At 34.8% G+C, this 15,529-nt stretch overlaps 1 protein-coding gene across 2 annotated transcripts in view; it reads left to right on the top strand.

Moving 5' to 3' along the window:
• Positions 1-15,529, top strand: part of LOC114053921 (oxysterol-binding protein-related protein 1) — a 305,142-nt gene that overhangs the window by 27,886 nt on the left and 261,727 nt on the right. For both annotated transcript variants that reach the window (XM_027877060.1, XM_027877061.1), the window contains exon 4: positions 4,779-4,853. In XM_027877060.1, coding sequence (XP_027732861.1) covers positions 4,779-4,853 — 75 coding nt within the window. The remainder of the gene's footprint in view (positions 1-4,778; positions 4,854-15,529) is intronic.

Here is a 15,529-nt window from a genome sequence, read left to right as displayed (position 1 = left end):
TTCCATCATGAAACCTTTGGAGATTTCTTAGATCCTTGCATTGCTGCGAAGGGCTAAGTCTATCAGAGTTAGTCATCCCACATTCTGGCTGCTCCACAGCATTCTCCTGGTTCTGCTCACTTCACTCAGCATCAGTCCATACAAGTCTTTCCAGGTTTTTCTGAAGTCTGCCTGCTCATCATTTTTTATGGCACAATAGTATTCCATTACATTTCGTGTACCACAACTTGTTTAGTCATTTCCCAGTTGATGGGGATCCCCTCAATTTCCAATTCTTTGCCTCCACAGAAAGAGCTGCTATAAATATTTTTGTACATGTGGGTCCTTTTCCCATTTTTATGATCTCTTTGGGATACAGCCCTAGAAGTGCTATTGCTGAGTCAAAGGGTATGCACATTTTTATAACCCTTTGAGCGTAGTTCCAAATCACTCTCCAAAATGGTTGGATCAGTTCACAACACCACCAAGAATATATTAGTGTCCCAGTTTTTCCATATCTTCTCCAGGATTTATCATTTACCTGTTTTGTCATGTTGGCCAATCTGATAGGTGTGATGTGATACCTCAGAGTTGTTTTGATTTGCATTTCTCTAATCAATAGTGATTTAGAGCATTTTTTCACATGACTATAGATGGCTTTAATTTCTTCATCTGAGAATTGCCTGTTCATATCCTTTGACCATTTATCAATTGGGGAATGACTTGTATTCTTATAAATTTGACTCAGTTCTCTATATATTTTAGAAATGAGGAGACACTGATTGTAAAAATTCTTTCCCGGTTTTCTGCTTCCCTCCTAATCTTGGTTGCATTGGCTTTGTTTGTGCAAAAACTTTTCAATTTAGTGTGATCAAAATTATCCATTTTGCATTTCATAATGTTCTCTATCTCCTGTTTGGTGATAAATTCTTCCATTGCCCATAAATCTGACAGGTAAACTATTCCTTGCTCTCCAAGTTTGCTTATAGTATCAGCCTTTATATCTAAATCATGAACCCATTTTGACTTTATTTTGGTGTAGGATGTGAGATTTTGGTCTGTGTCTAGTTTCTGCCATACTCTTGTCCACTTTTCCCAGCAGTTTTTGTCAAAGAGTGAGTTCTTATCCCAGAAGCTGGGGTCTTTGGGTTTATCAAATAGTAGATTAGTATAGTCATTGACTACTGTGTCTTGCATACCTAACCTGTTCCGCTGATCCATCACTCTATTTCTTAGCCAGTACCAAGTAGTTTTAAAATACATTTTAAGATCTGGGACAGCTGGGCCACATTCCCTTGCAATTCTTTTTATTATGAACTACGTCTTAAAGGAAGCCAGAAAAGCTAGGATTCAGAGGTGAGCAATAACAAATGTTTATTAGAAGCACCATAAAAGTTATGTATGTACAGAAAAAGAGATGTATGTACAGAAAAGAAGGCTGCTTGTCATGTAGCCTGCTGCATTGTTAACCACATGTTAGGAGACCAGAAAAATGTCTTCTATTACTTTAAAGCTTTTCATGTTTTCTTTCTTGTTTCTATTTTGTCTTAATTCAGTACAGCCTGTTTAAGTGCCTGGGAGGCACTGGGAATATAATGATCAAAAACAATTTAATTTCTGTTTTCAAGGATATTAAACCCTTATGGGGTTGGGAGGATCAGAAGTTCATACAAATAAGTAGAATATGATAAAGACAAAGGATGGAGCTAAAGGGCTTTAAGAAAATTTGAGGAGAGAAGATTAGTAAAATGTTTCATTAAGCAAGTGGCACCTCAGTTGTGTCTTAAAGTAAGAAGATGTAAAAAGGCACAGATGAGAAGGGAACAATATTCCAGGCATGAAAAGTGGCCTATTCGGAATGCATAGAAGTGAGACTACAGAACAGGATTAGGAATAGTTAGTAGTTCTATCTATTTTGACTGTAACATAAAATACATGAAGAAAAGTAGAGTAAAATAAACCTGTAAAGGTAGGTTGGATCTGAGGGGTCTTAAATTATAGACTAATGAAGGGTTCTGTATTTTATTCTATAGGAAATAGAGGCCTACTGTACTTACTATTTATTAGGATATTTGTTAACTTTGGTTTTTTTTCTTTTAAAATTTAAATAGTATTTTATTTCCCCCCAATTAAATATTAAGACAATTTTTTGGCATTCATTTTTACAAGATTTTGAGTTCCAAATTTTTCTCCTTCCCTCTCCTCTCCTCTTCTGAAAATGGTAAGCAGTTTCAGAAAGTTTATACATGTGCTATCATGTAAAACACTTTTCTAGATTCGTCACAGTTGTGGAAGAAGAAACAGATCAAAAGGAAATAAATGAGAAAGAATAAAGTAAGTGAAAAAAATATGCTTCAATCTGCATTCTGAGTCCATCAGTTCTTTATCTGATATGGATAGTGTTTGCCTTCATGATCTTGTCTTGGATCATTGTGTTGCTGAGAAGAGCTGAGTCATTCATAGTTGATCATCACACAGTGTTGCTGATACTGTGTACAGTGTTTTCCTGATTCTGCTCATTTCACTTTGCATCAGTTTGTACAAGTCTTTCCAGGTTTTTTATTTGTTAACTTAAAACAAAAAGAAACCGCATTTTATTTAATAAAGCAAAATGCTATCTTAGAAACTTTTTTGAAACAAGATATCTTCCCTGAGAATATCGCAATTATAAAAGATTCTTTGCAGAATATAACACAAATGACCTTTTTTGACAACTCTCTGATCAATTAGCAGCTAGCTGGCTTAGTGAATAGAACATTGGACCTGGAGTCAGGAAACTCCCTGTTCAAACTGCCTCAGTTTCCTCATCTATAAAATGAAGATAATAATAATTTACTGGGCTCTCAGGGTTGTTATGAAGATAAAATGAAATAAGATTTGTAAAGTGTTTCATATCCTAAAGTGCTTTATAAATGCTACCTGTTGTTATTATCATCACCAAGTAAGACATTAAGCAGAGTTATGTTCACCAAGGGTGTTTGTCACTGTCAGGGAGAAGATCCAGCTTAGAATCCAAGTCAAAGCGGGATGCCCTTTTAGGTGGTGAAATCTTCCAGATGCTCCTGTTTGTAGATGAAATTGTACTTTATGATTCAAGCTTTGGAACACTGCAGAACCTGTTTGATGAGAGCCATGATTATTCAGAAGAGATTTGCCTAATTAGTCGTATTAGTGAATGAAGAAACCAAGTGAATGAAGAAAGCCCATTGTTCAGATGATGACGGGAAATATATCAGTTGAGCTTGTTCATTTGTATATGTATATATAGATAGGTAATGATATCTAGAAATATCTTTATGGAAAGATAAATCTCTCTGGGGTAGATTCTGCAAATGGGTGATGATTTGAGCCCAGAATATATCAGTAATAAGAGAAAAGTAGGTTGACATTGCCTTTGGGAAAAAGCAAAATTCTTTTAGTGACTCCTAACCTCATCCTTAGAACAAAGGACTGTCTTTTAAATACCATCACTTTCCAATGTTGTCATATGACGGTGAGTCATGGAATATTACAATCTCTTACGGTTTCAAATTGAGGATCACCCTAAAGGTAATGGAAATGTTCGTGGTGGGTGCAAGCAGACTGTAGCATCTTAGTAACAATTGCAGAAGTCCACTGGAGTGTTTCAGAAAAAATAGGGAGTCAATGAATGATTTGAGCAATAGAGTCATGTGATCAGACCTGTGTATTAGGAAGATTAATTTGGCAGCTGTGTGAATAACACATTGAGTTTCTGCTTTGTAGCTTATTTCTTGTGTGACCATGAAAAAGGCACTTTATCTCTCTGAACCTCAGTTTCCCATCTGTAAAATGATGGGGTTGGACTAGATTATATCTTAACTCCTCATCTTTATGAGATACTAGAAGCAGGGAGACTGTTTACATGTCTAGTAGAATAGTTCAGGCAAAAGGATCTGAATTAGAATAATAGCAGAGTGAATAGGAAAAAGGGCAAGAGTATGAAAATTGATAATTATATTTCAATTCCTACATATTTTTATAATCTTATGTATTTTATTTTATGTGTTTAAAAATATTTTTCTGAGAAGGGTCCATAGGCTTTACCAGACTGCCAAAGGGTGCGTGACACAAACAAGGTTGAGAAGTCCTGGTCTAGTAGGACAAATTCCTTATACAGGATAATTGCATGTGTTTATGTTCTCTTTGCTCTACTCCCCTGGATTACTTTCTATCCATTGTGTATGTTCTTTGTGTTTAAAAATACAGTCTAATAATTTCCTCTTTGACACTGGAATATGTGTATTTGCTTTGAATATGTAGTTTGTTCAAAGACACTTGGAAATAATCGGATATTTTAAAGTGTTTAAAAAAAAAAAGATCCTCCAAAAAAATCATCTCATCCTTAAAGATTTCTCTGGTCCCAATACGAATGAATAATTTTTTTCTTCCTCATGTCAAGTAGCACTCCATATTTCTCTTTTACACTTGTAGTGTTCCATTTTTTGTTAGAATTATTTGTGTGTTGGATTTGAAGCTTCATGATGGCACAGAGTTATCTTTATTTTTATGTAGCCCACAATGCTCTGTAATAGAATTGCTTATTTAAATCTGGAAGAGAACCTAGAGATCATCTTGTCCAACTCTCCCATTGTACAGATGAGGAAACAGGGCCAGAGGAAGTAAGTGACTTCAAATCTGAGTTCTATGACACCTAATCCAGTGTTCTTTCCATCCTAGCTGCACCATGCTGTGAAGGTTTAGTAAATGACTTTGGAATTGAATTTTTTGATTTTTATTTATTTACTGGAACATTAAAGTTTTATTTTTTTATATTCTAGGCTGGTGCAGAAGTAAATGTGTTAAATGATATGGGAGACACTCCACTTCATCGTGCAGCATTTACAGGGCGAAAGGTAAAAATAGATTGTGGGCTTCTTTGTGTGTCACTCCTTATGCACTCCATATGCATAAGATGACTTCATCTATATGTATGTGTTTGTATTTATGACATGTTTATATAATGAAAATATGAACCTTCCAAATGTGAAAACATGATTTTGATATTATACCTAAAGACTAAAAATGAGGGTTAATAATCTATAGAAGGGAAGAACTCTTAAGCCAATTCATTAGTCAGCATTCTTTTACATAGAGTTAGAAGATAATAAGGTTAAAGGACCTCAGAATTTGTTTAATTCATCTTCCCAGTTAATGCAAGACTAATGTCTATAGCAACTATGGCAGATGATCATTAAGTCTCTGAATATTTCTGGTCATCAGGAGCTCACTTCCTCTTGGGACAACACCATCCATTATTAGGGTTAAGTCATAAAATATTCTTTCTTATGTTGAGGGGAAATTTGATTCTTTTTGGTCCTGGTTTTGTCTCTATAACAATATAAAACAAATTTATTCCCTTCAAATTTTTGAAAATAGTTACAGTATTGACCTGGGCAGCTCGGTGGCACAGTGGATAGAGTAACAGGCCTGGAGTCAGGAAGACTCATGTTTGTGAGTTCACATCCAGCTTCAGACACTTAGGAGCTGGATTACCATGGGCAAGTCGCTTAACCCTGTTTACCTTTGTTCCTTGTCTGTAAAATAAGCTAGAGAAGGAAGTGGCAAACCACTTCAGGATTTTTGCCAAGGAAACTCCAAATGGGATCACAAAGAATAGGACATGGTTTTGAAATGGCTGAACGACAATAACAAAATCACATTGGCCATTTGTAATTTCATATATTGAGAAAACTATTCATTTCTTACTTTAAAGAGATGTTGTACCTAAGTGACATTTACACACGTGTGTGTATGTATACATATATGTGTGTATATACACAATACTCAAAGGCAGCACTTTGTGAAAGCATTAACTAAAATGTACATAATATTTATAGGAATTGAATTTGTTGAATAATTAAGACATATATGCAGAAATGATGATTTGACAGCTACTTCACTCTAATGAATATAAAAGAGATGTGTTAAAGTTCCTAGTAGATAGAACACTGGACCTAGAGTCAGGAAGATGAGTTCAAATTCTGACTTAGACACTTACTAAGTATGTGACACCCTGGCCAAATCATTTAACCTCTCTCATTCTCTGTTTCCTCATCTGCAAAATGGGGATAGTCATAGCTTCTCCATCCCAGGGTTGTTGTGAGGATAAAATGAGATAAAATTTGTAAGGTGCTTTGCAGACCTTAAAGTATTAAATAAATGTTGGCTGTTATTATTATAGCAGATGTTAGTGGCTCAAGAAGTTCCAATAACCTTATTCTTCCTTGTTAGACTTAGTTTGTGACTAGTGTTTAACAACAACAAGAAGTGTCTATCATTTGCCCAAGATGCTAATAGTCAACATTCAGGATGAGTAAAATGAAAACTGTCTCTTGATATGTGAGTAGTGTATAAAATTGATCAAGAAAGAAAAAAATCATAAAAATCTGATCATCTGTCTTGTGAATATTTCTGATATTTAATATTTCTGATATTTACATTTAGACTACCTTTGAGGCAAAATTAGGTATTAGCTGAGTATTGAAAATAAGTTGTGACATACATTTTTTAAAAAGTTGTATTTTTATTTATTTTGTTAAATATTTGCCAATTATATTTGAATTTGGTTCTGCCACCCTAAGAAGTATTGCATGTGGCCAGTTGACTGTGTATTTGATCTTCTGTTTGTAAGCTACCTAGACTCTTTCTTTTTTTTTTTTTTTTTGGTAAGGCAATTGGAGTTAAGTGACTTGTCCAGAGTCACACAGCTAGTGAGTGTTATATGTCTGAGGCCGGATTTGAACTCAGGTCCTCCTGACTCTAGTGCCTGTGCCCTATCCACTGCACCACCTAGCTGCCCCTATTTATTTTTTCTTTGAAAAATTAAAAAAAAATCTATTTTCAGTTACAAGTTCTTTCTCTCTTTTCCCCCTCCCTACTCAAGAAGGCAAGAAAAATAAAAACCATTACAAATATGTGTAGACATGCAAAAACAAATTTATGCATTAGCCATGTTCCATGAAAGAAGCAAGAAAAAGAAATAGAAGAAAGTATGCTTCAGTCTGCACCTTACATCAGTTTTCTCTCTGGAAGTGGATTGCATGTTTCGTTATGGATGTGACACATAGTTTGTATCAAAAATCTCATCAATCTGGGTTTAGATCATAACCTAGCTTTCTCATCTTGTATGCTTCTTATCCATGCCTTTTCTTAAATTCTGCTTAGAGAATTCACTCAGTGCTCTATAGGCTTATCTTTGGTTCTTTTTAATATTTTATGGATATACATGTAGGACTTAGCCTACTTACCTCTTAATCGCTCACTGTTACTACATAAGTGGCTTATCTTCTTTTCTATTCCACACGTTCTCAGGGATGTCTTTTATATTACTACTGTCTTGCATAATATACTGCAGCCTTGAACAAGACACTACATCTCTTTGTTCTCAATACGTTCTCTGGCTGCCCCCCATGCCTGGAAAATGTCTGTCTCACTTTATCTCCTCCTCCTGATTTCCTTAGTTTCCTTAGCTTCCTTCAAGTTCCAGCTAAAATCCTGCCTTCTCCAGGAAGCCTTTCCTGATTCTTCTGAAGTCTAGTTCTTTCCTTTTGTTGATTATTTCCTATTTATCTTGTTTGTATATCCTATGAGATTGTTGTAATCCCCATTAGATAGTGAGCTCCCTGAGAGCAGAGACTTTTTTTGGCCTTTCTTTAGGTATGTAGTAGGCAGTTAATAATGTTTATTGATTGACTGACTGATTCCAGCCTACTTATACTAACTATGGTTTTGTTTTGTTTTTGTTCATTGTCACCTTTAATTCTGATTCCTTTAAGATTGTGCTGTTATATGGCTTGTAGTCATATGGAATACTTGGAAAAATATTCATATTGTAAAGTTGAGCTTTTGCAGCAATAAGTTGCTTAGAGTCAATGATATTGTTACATGATTTCATTAATGTGGTCCTGACCAGTATATTCATCTTTGGGCTTCAGTCATTGTCCATCTTCAGTGACTGTCCGAGACATCCATACTGAAGCACTAACTCCATGGACTCTTCCTATATCCGCATATTTTCATAAGGGTAAAATACTCTTTGTCAGCATACATAGTAGATAGAGGAACAACCTTAGAATCAGAAAAATCTAGGTTCAAATCCTGCCTCTCATACTGTTTTGACCTCTTAGTGTACCAGGAAATTATTGAAGACTTTAATTTACAGAGGAGTTGCTGACCTGCATCATTGCAGGGAGTTTCTTCTATGGAGGTTACCTGAACCGATGAGTTGCAAATCTGGACTTTTATTTCTGGGTTGGTAGTTGTTTCTCTCTTAGTCTTGTCTTTTTTTTCCAATTTGTTTTTTAAATAATTTTTAATAATTTGTTATTTTGTTCTTAACAAACAATAATTAACATTAGCATTTCTGCATACAAAGATGAGCAGAAAAAGGAGATTGCATATTAAACTTCGAATCTGTATTGTGAACAGCTTGCCTCTTTTTTAAAGCATAGACTACATTCAGTGTTCGTTTCAGAGTTGTTCTACTTGTTTGTGTCCTGCTTTGAAACTTCCTCTATTCTCTTTTTAAAAAATATTATCATTGCTGTCAGTTGTCCTCCATAGAACCTCCATAGATTGTCAAATTGTCCTCCATAGAAAATTCTGAAATTTAAAAATACAAAAAAATCTAAAAACAGCAAGCTCCCTATGAACTAAGAATACCTTCCCTCCCCCACCCAATCCTTGTGTCAGATAAAGCTCTGTCTTGCCAAACATAGCTGTACATTTTTTATATCCAAAAATGTATCGCTAGGTGGTATAGTGGATAGAGCACCAGCCCTGTAGTCAGGAGGATCTGAGTTCAAATGTGACCTCAGATGCTTACTAGCTGTGTGACCATGAGCAATTCGCTTAACCCCAATTGCCTCCCCAAAACAAACAAAAAAAATTTAAAAAAAAGTGCATTTCTTATTTTATATCTTATTTCTATCTCCTTTCTTTCAGCAAGCTTTATTTTTTTTTTGGTCCTTTGGAATCTTTGTTGGTTATTACATTAATCAGGGTCTTTCAGAGTTGTTTTTCTCTGCAGTGTTGTAGCTACTGTCTACATTTTTCTAATTGTACTTCACTCTGCATTAGGTTATTAAAGTCTTCTAATGTTTATCTGAATTTCATTACATTAATGTGCAGTAATTTGTTCAGTCATTCCTCAATTGATGGGTATTTTCTTATTTTCTCAGTTTGTTGCCATCACAAAAGGGCTATGAATATGTCTGTACTTGTGTATCCTTTTCCTTTCCATTTGATCTCTTTGGGGATATAAGCCAAGTTGTGGTATCACTGAGTTAGAGAATTTACAAGGTTTGTGACTTTTTGAATATAGTTCCAGATTGTCTTCTGGATCATTTTAGAACTCTACAAGCAGTGTGCCTGGCCTCCCTAATCCTCTGTAGCAATTGTCATTTTCCTTTTTTGACATCTTTTCTAGTCTGATAGCTGTGAGATAGAACTGTAGTTGTTTTAATTTAATTTAATTAATCCCTTTTTATTAGTTGCTTGAAGCATTTTTAACATGGTTATTGATATGCCTTCCCTTTTTAAAAATAGTATTTTATGTTTTCCAATTACATGTAAAGACTATTTTTAACATTCTTTTTTAAAATAAATTTTGAGTTCCAAATTTTCTCCCTCCTTCCCTCCCCTCCCTCCTCCCTAGGATAGTAAGTAATTTTATATAGGTTATATATGTGCTATCATGTAAAACATATTTCCATATTAGTTATGTTGTAAAAAAAAGAAATAGAATAAAAGGAAAAAACTGTGAAAAAAATAAAGTGAAAATAGTATGCTTTGATCTGCATTCAGAGTTCATCAGTTCCTTCTCTAGATGTGGTAAGCATTTTCCATCCTGGGTCTTTGAATTGTCTTGGATCGTTATATTGCTGAGAAGAGCTAAATCAATCATAGTTGATCATCACACAATGTTCCTGTTACTATGTATGATGTTCTCCTGGTTCTGCTCACTTCACTCAACATTAGTTCATGTAAGTCTTTTCAGGTTTTTCTGAAATCTGCCTGTTCATCATTTCTTATAGCACAGTAGTATCCCATTACATTCATATACCTTAATTTGTTTACCCATTCCCCAGTTGATGGACATCCCCTCAATTTCCAATTCTTTGCTACCACAAAAAGAGCTGCTATAAATATTTTTGCACATGTGGGTCCTTTCCCCTTTTTTATGATCTCTTTGGGATACAGACCTAGTAGTGGTATTACTGGATCAAAGGGTATGCACAGTTTGATTGCCCTCTGGGCATAGTTCCAAATTGTTCTGCAGAATGGTTGGATCAGTTCACAACTCCACTAAAAGTGCATTAGTGTCCCAATTTTCCCACATCTTTTCCAACATTTATCCTTTTCTGTCATGTTATTATATGCTTTCTCTTGAGAACTGTTTGCTCCATACCCTTTGACCAGAGAATGCCCCTTATGCTTATATAATTCAGTCAGTCCCCTATATATTTGAGAAATTTATTGCAAAGATTTTTTTCCCAGTTCACTATTTCTGAGGGGTGGTGCCAAGATGGCAGACTGAAGCAGCAACTCAGCAGACATTCTCCTCCAAAAATAAAATAAAATTTATTTTAATTTATACTTTAAAATAATATATCAAATTAATTTTGGAGCCACATAGCTAACAAAACGTAGACACGAGACAGTTTTCTAGGAGGTTGAAGGATAGGTCTGTGACACAGAGATGGGGACCAGCTTGGAACCCATCTGGTGGCAACACCAGCAGCGAGCCTTAGAGGAGCAGTGACAATAGCAACAGCTTTAGAAGCTGTCAGCCCAGAGATGGTAAGGGGATGGGGCAACTGGTCAGAAAGAGATTACAAGGCATCCTTTGTTGTTACTGGTCGCTGGACTGAGTGCTATTTGGCAACTCCATTGCAGTTCCAGAGCAGAATGCTGCTAGTGCTTGCAGCTGCAGGGGATCAGAAGACCTTCCTGGGTAAAGACCAGAGTACAGACCAGGAGAGCAGTGACCACACCTCTCCTAGGATCACATTGCTTTGGAAGCACTGAAAACTTACAGACCTCCAGAACTAGTTCTGAGGACAACAGTATGAAAAATCTTGAAGGTGGGTATGGTCCTTCCCCTTTCCCTTGTGAGCAGAGTCCAGTTTTAACATAAAGCTCAAATTCAACAAATAGGCTGGAAAAATGAGTAAAGAACAAAAAAACAACCTGACCATAAAGAGCTACTGTGGTGACAGGGAAGATCAAGACACAAACTCAGAAGAAGACAACAATGTGGAAAGAGCTACAAATCCTCAAAGATAAATTTAAATTGGATACAAACCCAATTAGAATTCCTGAAAGAGTTTAAGTAGGAGATAAGAGTGGTAGAGGAAAAACTGGGAAAAGAAAGTGATGCAAGAAAATTATGAAAAGAGAATTAATGGCTTGGTAAAAAAGAGACAAAAATACTGAAGAAAATAACACCTTAAAAAACAGAATTGGCTAAATGGGAAAAGAGGTACAAAAGCTCACTGAAGAAAATAATTCTTAAAAATTAGAGTTAGGCATAAGTTAATGACTCCACAGGACATCAAGAAACAATCAGACAAAACCGAAAGAGTAAAAAAAAAGACAATAATGTGAAATGTCTCATTGGAAAAACAACTGACCGGGAAAATAGGTCCAGGAGAGATAACTTAAGAATTATTGGACTATCTGAAAGCCATGATCAAAAAAAGAGCCTAGATATTATATTTCTAGAAGTTATCAAGGAAAACTGCCCTGATATTCTAGAACCAGAAGGTAAAATGGAAATTAAAAGAATCCAATGATCACTTCCTGGAAGAGATTCCAAAATGAAAACTCCCCAAAATGCTACAGCCAAATTCTGTATCTCCCAAGTTAAGGAGAAACTATTTTAAAATAGCCATAAAGAAACCATTCAAGTATTGTGGAGTCAAGTCAAGATCATTCAAGATTTAGCAGCTTCCATTTAAAGGAATTGGAGGGCTTAGAATATGATCTTCTGCAAGGTAAAGGAGCAAGGATTATAACCAAGAATAATCTACTTAGCAAAATAAAGTATAATCCTTCCAGAGAAAAAATTAATGAAACACAGGACTTTCACGCATTCTTGATGAAAAGACCAGAGCAGAATAGAAAATTTGACATTCAAACATAAGACTCAAGAAAAGCTTAAAAAAAAAGATAAGAATAAATGAGAAATCATAAGGGACTAAGTAAGATAAAACTGTTTATAATCCTTTATGTAAAGATGATACATGTAACTCCTAAGAACTTTACCATCATTAGAACAGTTACAAGGAGTACACATAGCCAGGTCACTTTTTTCCTACTAATTTTATTTTCATTAGTTTGTGCAAAAGCTTTTTTTTTTTAAATTGCAATTGGAGTTAAGAGCAATTGCTCCCACAGCTCCCCTTGATTCAGTCCTCTGAGGACTGCTCCAGGTTTCCTGAGGCCCTGTTTTTGCCTGTGTGGCCCATGCTGAACTGCACACCTCTCCCAGGCCGGCACAATAGACCTTTCCAATCAACCATCCAGGTTGTCTTGGGCTGAAAATTTGTTTCACTCTGTCTCTTTGTGGGTTCTGCTGCTCTAGAATTTGTTTAGAGCCATTTTTTACAGATATTTGGAGGGGTTTAGGGGAGACCTCAAGCAAGTCACTGCTTTTACTCTACCATCTTGGCTCCTCCCCAGCCAAAAGCTTTTTAATATTATATAGTCAAGCCTGTCCATTTTGTCTTCTGTGAATCTTCCAGTGTCTTGTTTGGTAAAGAATACTTTCCATATCCATAGCTGCCAAAGGTATTGCCTTCCTTGTTTTTCTAATTTGTTTACAGCATGACTTTTTATATCTAAGTCATGTCTCAATTTGGAATTTATTGTGGTATGTGGTATGAAATGATGGTATAACCCTGATTTCTGTCAGATTGTTTTCAAGTTTTCCCCAATTTTTGTCAGTTAAATGGGAATTCTTAACCCTAGTAATTGGGTCTTTTGAGTTTATTGAATACTGTGTTGTATACTGTGTTCATTTGCTTCTCATACCTAATTTGTTCCACTGATCAATGTGTCTGTAATTTAACCAGCACCAAATAGTTGTGGTGATTGCTGCTTTTCAGTATATTTTGAGATTTGGCACTGCTCGGCCACTTTCTTTTTCATGTTTTTTCATCATTTCTCTTGATATTCTTGACCTTTTGTGCCGCCATGTGAATTTTGTCATTTTCCCACCTTGCTTAAAGATTGGCATTGTGTTGAATGTGTAGATTAATGGCATTTTTAAAAATGTTAGCGTGGCCCACCCATGAGCAATTAATATTTCTCCAGTTATTTAGATATATCTTCTATAAAGTTTTTTTTAATAATTGTAGTCTTATATTTCTTGTATTGTCTTGGTAGGTAGAACTCTGATTATTATACACATTCTGTAACATTTTTGAATGGAATTTCTCTCTCTCTTCCTACTGGTTTTGTTGGTTAGTATTTAGAAAAGTTGATTTATGTGGCTCATTTTATATCATGTTATTTTGTAGAAGTTTTTGATTAAATTACTTTTTTTAGTTAAAACTTGTGGTTTTTTTTAAGTAAGCCATCATATCTTCTGCAAAAAGTGGTATTTTTGTTTCCTCTTTTTCCTATGCATATTCTCACAATTAATTTTTCTTGACTTCTTGCTATATAGCTAGCATTTTTAGCAGTATGCAAAAAATAGTGGAGATAAAGGACTACTTCAGGTCCTTTTGGAAAGGCCTCTAGCATTTCTCCGTTATATGTGATGTTGGCTGCTGTTTTTATTTTCTAGATAAAATATATCATATCAAGGAATGTTCCATTTATTCCAGTGCTTTTTAGTTTTTTATAAAATAGAAATGTGCATAGTATTTAGACTTTTTCTGCATCTGATATAATTATTTTGTTATTAATGTGGTCAGTTATAGTTTTCTTTACATTGAGCTAACTCTGCATTCTTAGTATAAAACCAACCTGTCATAATGTCTGACCATAATTAAAACAAACAAGGGTTTAAATATATTGTATCCTCTTTGCTAATGTTTCATTTAATCTTTTTGCCTCAATGTTGAGGATGTTGCTCTATGTTCTCTTTCTTCTTATTTTAGATAGGACCACATTTTTATCATAAAAAGAATTTGGTAGAATCCTTTCTTTTTCCTTTTTTTGTTGCAGATAGTTTATATGAAATTGGAATTAATTGTTCTGTTAAAATTCACTTATATATCCATCTGGTCCTGGATTTTTTTTTAAATTTAGAAATTCCTTTATTGGTTTGCCCAGTTTTTTGCATGTTTGTTTCTTTTCTTTTCTTTCTTTTTTTTTTTTTTGGTGGTGGTCTTTTGTTTTATGAGATTGGGTTATTGAAATTCTCTTTTTCTGTTAATATAAGAGTTTTATATTTGCAGCCATTTAATCAAAATTTCTAGTTTTGTTGGCATATGATTGGACAAAATAATTTCTTAAAATTTCTTTTATCTTCAGTTGTTATGATTTCTCCTTTTTCATTTTTGATATTGCCAGTTTAGTTTTCTTTTCTCTTTTTTAATATCAAATGCACTAGCTCTTTATTCATTGCTTTTTTTTAAACTTAGTTTTGTTAATCTCTTTTTCGATTTTCACATCCTTTTTGGTGTTTAGGGAATTTTTTGCTTTTCTATTTTTTTAATTGCGTGCACAATTCATTGATCTGTCTTTTTTCTCCTTTTTTCTTAATTATATTTCTTTTCCCCCTCCTTTCTCGGTATTAATACCTCTTAAATCCATCAGAACAGAACAAAACCACACCCCAGTGTCCTCTATTTGTGTTATACAGTTTAGGATTCTGATCAGACACTTGTTTCTTATCCCGCAGTTAGCTTGTAAGTACATTAGCTTGTATACTTCCAATTGCTCTGCTGTAATGACCTTTCTAGATTTCTCTTGACTCCTTCGTTTGCATTTTAAGGTTTCTACTCAACTTTGTTCTCTTTAATAATGTTTGAGAGTTCACTTTTTTTTTTAGGCAATTGGGGTTAAGTGACTTGCCCAGGGTCACACAGCTAGTAAGTGGCAAGTGTTTGGTCTGAGGTCGGGTTTGAACTCAGATCCTCCTGATTTCAGGGCCGGTGCTCTATCCACTGCGCCACCTAGCTGCCCCTGAGAGTTCACTTTTTATGGATTGTCTTTTGGCTTTATCTTATCTTTTTTTATTGGATTTATCTTTTGGATTTTTATCTTTCGGCTTTTGGAATATTGTGATGCAAGCTCTTCTCTCCTTTATACTGGTAGCTGTTAGGTTTTGACCTTGTTTCCTTGGTACTTGGATTCTTTCTGTCTGCTTACAGTACTTTTGGGGGAAAGAAAATGAGTTCTGTTTTGGGCATGTTTTTCTTTTCCAAGTATAGTTAAGTTCAGTTTCCATAATTGTGTTAAAAGAATAGTGTTTTTCTGCATACATTAGCGACCTCTAGTGCTCTTTGGTGTAAATTAAATAGAAATTTAATCTGTGTCAATATCATTCAATTGTAAATCCTCAGTTCTTCAGTTT

This window comes from Vombatus ursinus, unplaced genomic scaffold (genome assembly GCF_900497805.2).
Source record: "Vombatus ursinus unplaced genomic scaffold, bare-nosed wombat genome assembly UNPS02014812.1, whole genome shotgun sequence".
Lineage (NCBI taxonomy): Eukaryota > Metazoa > Chordata > Mammalia > Diprotodontia > Vombatidae > Vombatus > Vombatus ursinus.
Note: the sequence above shows the minus strand (reverse complement) of the source record. Positions and strands in the feature narration are given on the sequence as shown.